The sequence below is a fragment of the Mytilus edulis genome, chromosome 2 (genome assembly GCF_963676685.1).
Source record: "Mytilus edulis chromosome 2, xbMytEdul2.2, whole genome shotgun sequence".
Classification (NCBI taxonomy): Eukaryota; Metazoa; Mollusca; class Bivalvia; order Mytilida; family Mytilidae; genus Mytilus; species Mytilus edulis.
In genome coordinates, this window is record NC_092345.1 from 84,862,681 (window position 1) to 84,868,680 (window position 6,000).

The window sequence follows — 6,000 nt, forward strand, 5'->3', positions numbered from 1 at the left end:
GTGGTAAGAACGTACTATAATCGCAATAAAAGCGTGGTACGATCGTGTTGCAATCGGATAACTCGTGGTATGGTTGTAGTGATCGAGACCGTGATGAGCGTAGAGAGGTCGCAGAATAAGCGCGATGAGAACGTGGTAAATTCGTAGCGGGATCGTTGTAGAAGCGTAATGACGACGTAGTAGCATCGTGAAAGCAATGCAAATTTACATTTTCATGCCGCTCATACCACGACCTCACCACGATCTGAATTTATTTTATATCGCGGTGAGCGTAGTGCGATCGTGGTCTAGTGGACCGGGGCTTGATATAGTAGCAACATAGAATTTTCAGAATTTAGTTTTAGAATACTTACGAAACATAACATTAATTTTTGGTGACGAAATATACATATAACTACTTCGGGTGCCGAATTAACAAGGTGCCGTATTGATAAAGTGCTGTTTTGACCAGGTGCCTAATTTTCCAGAATTAGCTTTATAGCACTTTATAGGTAAGCAATATAGGTAGCAAGACAACTCACCCACACCAAATCGCTCACTTAAGACCCACTCCTCCACTTAAAAAAAAAAAATCGCCGCAAAGTGTTTAAGAAAATTCGCCCCACTTATCAAAAAGAATAAATCCCGTTAAATGTTCTCCTGCCAACTCGCGCCACTAATGAAAATGGGTAAACCCCGATGAATATATAATAAAGGTCTACCAACTCGTCCCACTTATAAATACATACATTATTAGGCCAATGTCAGAAAAATGTCAACTTTTTTGTATGAGGCTGAGAAACTGGGGAAGGGCGAGGTTCTACCAAGTCCTTCCCCAGTTTTGCGCCGAGTACAAAAAAGTTTATATTTTTCTGACATTGACCTAATATTGTTTTTGTACTGCAACTTAAATACACAAATTCATAGCTATTTGAATTGTAACACAAATTTCAAACTTATTTTCATCCCCTAATGAACCCCTGACTATGGAAAAAGTGTTGCATGATGAAATTGAAATTGCACAAAATATAGCTATGTTACTAAATTAAGGAAATAAACACAACTAGTTGCGCAGTATTAAAACTTATTTATGGTATGCAATAGTTGTTTATTCATGTTCATGTTTCTAGTATTGACATTTCATCTAGTACTTCGTTTTGCGTAACATGTCAGTGCTTTTCATAACTGACTTATTGTGCAAACCTAGCATCTAAAAATAAAAATATTATTCTTTTTAGCATGTAAAATTGTAATTATATTTACCAGAGAGCAAACGTCATAAACAGTTACTTTAGTCAATACTGATACTTACTTCTTTTTGCTTTATTTCAAGAGGGACAGTCTATACTAAGTTAGTATAGAAAGTCTCTGCTTAAGTTTTAACCAGAAAAAAAGTTTAAAACCAAGTTCTAAGGAAGGAAAGAAAAGAAGTTAGCAATATCCTTTCACTTACTTTTCGCTATATAGATAATTTTCTTTCACTAAATAATTCAAAATTTGGTGACTATGTTGAACACATCTATCCCATCTAACTAGAGATAAAGAATACACTTGAGCAGATACAGTTAAGTCTGCCTCATACCTTAGCTTACATCTAGAGATTGACAGTGAGAGTCGATTGAAAACAAAACTTTACGACAAAAGAGATGATTACAGCTTCCCAATTGTGAACTTTTCATTTCTTTGTAGCAACATTCAAGCAGCGCCTGCATATGGAGTATATATCTCCCAATTGATACCATTGATACGATATTCTTGGGCTTGTATTTCCTATCAATTTTCATGATTTCCTTGATAGATAGTTGCTGCCCACAATGAATCTATTGAATCAAGAGTACCAAATGGTGAAGTTGAAATCATCCCTCCGTAAATTTTACGGACGCCATCATAAGTTGGTTAACTGTTAAGAAATATCCGTTTCACAGATGATGTCGTATATGTCCTTATGTATGTTATTAAATACAATCAGGTCCCCTTTTCACGAATGTGACCTACCAAATTAGATTACTAGTTTTTACTGGGTTTGTAATAACATAAGCAACTCGACGGGTTCCACATGTGGAGTAGGATCTGCTTATCCTCCCGGAGTACCTGAGATCAGCCCAGTGTTTGGTGGGATTAGTGTGGCTTAGTCTTTAATTTTCTATGGTGTGTCTTGTGTACGATTATTTGTCTGTTTTTCTTTTTAGCCATGGCGTTGTCAGTTTATTTTCAAACTATTAGTTCGAATGTTCCTCTGGTATTTTTCTACCCTCTTTTCTAAGGGTTTCATAAGCCACGTTATTCATTCCTGAATTGATTCATTAGTGGGACGAGTTTGTAGGCTTAATATAAATTCAGTACAGTTATTCATAATGAGGCGAGTTGGTAGACCTATATCCAACGGGATTGCAAATTTTTCACAAGTGGGTCTTACGTGGGACCTATTGGGATAATCCATTTTACCCTTTTTCTTTAGTGTGGCGAGTTGGTTAATAAGAGTGGAGCGACTTTGCGAAAATGTGTGGCGATTTGGTGTGGGGATAAGATAAGATAAGATATTTTATTGGTTTGAAATCCAAAATTATTAAAGGATTGATACTAAGACAACAAACATTGGTTATACTCAAACATACAAACATATATCCGACCACATTTATAAACATTGTATGATACGTCATATTTTGACTCTTTAAAATTTCACGAGTCTTTCCTAAATTGAGGTAAATTATATGGCCTTTCAAATACCGTTTCGATCCTTAACATCACTGAGGAGACATGAAAAGTCGAAATCCGGATATGGTTTACAATTTTTTGCACCGCATGTTAGCGGAGACCACCTTCTCCTCAAGTTAATTGTTTTCTGTTTGGTATTAAATTAATAATTAAGATCCATGTTACATCTCAATTTATTTGGCAATCGTTAATGGCAGTCAGAAGGGTTTAAGAACATCAGTTGTTCGACCTGTCAGTCAAATGCAATTTGATTAAATATGCTTTTCACTTTTTTTGGTCTTTTGGAAAATGTTGTTTGTGCTGTATTTAGACCCCTCTACCAAGAAAGTTGTTATACATGCACACGTATAAAAATTGCGTTTTTTTATCCAATGCAATCATAGGTTTGAACGTTGTTTTCAATTTAGACTTGTTTAATTTTTTTTCGTTTGGGCTTGTATTATATTTTCCTTTGAGTTTATATCATCCTATTTTGACTCTTTAAAATTCAAGAGTCTATCTTAAATTGGCGCTCCTACTAAAACGCGCCCGCAGAAAATAAAAAGCGCCCAAGGAAGAAAAAACAGCGCCCGGGGAAAAGAAAAGGCACCCGGGAGAATAAAATAATAATATGCTACAACAATAAATGTTTTCCTGAATAAAAAAAAAGATCATTGCTTGTTTTGTCCTTAATATAAATGGGGATATGTACGATGCTACTATCTTGAATTAGCAGACCTTTGCTCATTGTTGAAGGCCGTACGGTGACCTATAGTTGTCAATTTATGTGTCATTTTGGTCTCTTGTGGAGAGTTGTCTCATTGGCAATCATACCACATCTTCTTTTTTTATTTTCGAGATGTTCCTCACAGACAAAAATGTAAAATTGTTCATGCAAAGGGTGTTTTCCCATGACCAGTCAGATGAATACTCATACTCATCAGCTTTATTACGATTGACAGAGATGAGATTTGTAATATATTATATAAATAATAGAGAGAAAATAATAAAACGTTTTTTTCAGCCAATACAAAAGGTACGCTTATGGAATTTTAATATTTCATTATTCTTCATCCGTTTTTATTTTTAACAATCGTTAACTGTACACACTGTTGATTTTGCATTTTTCATTTTGATATCGTTTTTGAAAAACATGTCTTTTACTGTCTTACATTTTATAAATCTTTAGCATAAACTGTGATCGATCCATTATTATCTGTCTTTCGAAATTGTATTCATCATTATTGTTAAAATTGAAACATTCATACTTGTTTTTGTGCTTTATTACAAATGTCTATTATCTGCATTTGCAAAATACATGTCTGAATTTAAAAATAATAATCAATGTGCGTTAACTTATTTTATCGACACAAAGTTGTCTCATGCCAATACAATATCTATATATTTCCCCCAGGCGCCTTTTCTTTCCCCCAGTGCTGTCTTTTCTTCCCCGGGCGCTTTTTAGTAGACCCTAAATTGAGGTAAATTATGTGGACTTCCAAATCAGTACCGTTTCGATCCCTAACAACACTGAAGAGACATTAATTGTCTAAATCCGGATATGTTTTACATTTTTTGGCAAATCATGTTTTCGGTATATATATCCCTTCATTATCAAAAGAAACTATTGTTACAGTAATAAATGTATATTATAATATCTGAGAGTAGGTGGTACCACAAAGTTTTTTAGTACTCAATAAAGCATTTCTAGAATTATACATGTCGCTTATGAATTTTACAATAATGCTAATTATACCAGTCTCACCACACGTATTCAAAAAAATAAATCTTGCTTTAATAGATATATCTAATCTATAAAAAAAAAATTGAAAATGTGTGGGGCGATTTTCCAACGGGGCGAGTTTTCATAAGCAAAAAACGGTTAATGTATTCTCGGAAAAGTATATCTATGTTCCTGGTGTATCCTACTTTAAATGAAATTCAACTGTACAAATTTGAATATATGCGTTCTATTGCATCAAACCATTTATAAGGAAAGATAATTGAATATTAAATAATTATAAAGAACAAAGTTTCAACATCAACGCTGGTTAATTTGGTACGTTATTGTATGTTGTCGTATCAACTTTTTAAAGAACATGTAGATTTATCATGTGTAAAGAGAATCGAAAGGAAACCAAATGGCTGCGCCTAGGAAATTCAACGTGTTTGCTGGATCGGAGACCGGTCTGCTCAAGGGTGTGAATACATTGACAAATAAATGGGACAACATAAATCAGATAGCTAATGCAGATAAAGAGAATGAAATTCGTGACATTTGTTCCAGTTCAAATTTCACCAACGAACTTTATTTTGGGACAAGATCTTACAAAGTCTTCAGTTGTGATATTAGGGAAGATTGTATAAAACGTGTTTTTCAGTTAGAAAACAGAAAACCCAATTGCAAGGCGTTAAAGACGTGCGGAGAAAATATTATTACCGCTGGAGAGGACGGAATAGTGAAAGTATGGAATAATAATCATGAACTTGTTAAAGAGTTTTCATCAGGGGTTACATTGAACAGTAATTTGTGTTGTATGATTCAGAGTCCGGACACACCAGAAATAATTGCAACTGGTGGTAAAGAAACAGACCTTAAAATATGGAATATAAATGACTCAGAGAAGGCTTTATTTGAAGCAAAGAATGTAAAAAATGATTGGCTCAATTTACGAGTGCCAATATGGGTCCTTGATGCTGAATTCATTCCTTCAACAGACAAAATTGTAACATCAACAGGCTATAAACAAGTCCGAATATATGATCCTAAAGTTCAGAGACGCCCAGTTTTAGATATGACATTTGATGAATTTCCAATAACTGCTCTATCAGTGTGCCCATTGGCCAATAATCAGGCAGTCATAGGCAATTCAAGAGGAAAAATGGCAACAATAGATTTTAGAAAAGGAAGTGTTGTTAACATTTTTAAAGGGCTTGCCGGTAGCATAAGAGACTTAAAGTGTTTTAAAACAGAACCATATGTTGCATCATGTGGACTTGATCGGTATGTCAGAATACATGATTATAAAACCAAAGAGCTTAAACACAAATTCTATTTGAAGTCACGATTGAATTGTTTATATTTGAATGAAAGCTGCAGTGAAGAAATTTCCTCTAAGAACATAGAAGAAAAAATGCCTGAAGTCCAAAGTAACAACTGTAAAGAAAACAATGATGATGAGGAAATATGGAACCAAATGGAAGTTATTAAAACAAAAAGGAAAGGAGACATTTTAGAAACAGGGATTGCTTCAGAAATAAAAAAGAAAAGACTGAAAAATAGAAAGTAAAAGAATACATCGTACAAATAAAACATTATTTTTGAAA

At 34.1% G+C, this 6,000-nt stretch overlaps 1 protein-coding gene across 1 annotated transcript; it reads left to right on the forward strand.

Annotated features, from left to right (window-relative positions):
* Window positions 1–4,774: 4,774 nt before the first annotated feature.
* On the forward strand, window positions 4,775–6,000 carry LOC139513198 (WD repeat-containing protein 74-like). Its single transcript, XM_071301480.1, has one exon. The coding sequence runs from the start codon at window positions 4,815–4,817 to the stop codon at window positions 5,961–5,963; it is 1,149 nt and encodes a 382-aa protein (XP_071157581.1). The 5' UTR covers window positions 4,775–4,814; the 3' UTR covers window positions 5,964–6,000.

Bases quoted from the DNA above. Each gene is read 5' to 3' on its own strand.
- LOC139513198 (XM_071301480.1), top strand. From the start codon at position 4,815: ATGGCTGCGCCTAGGAAATTCAACGTGTTTGCTGGATCGGAGACCGGT.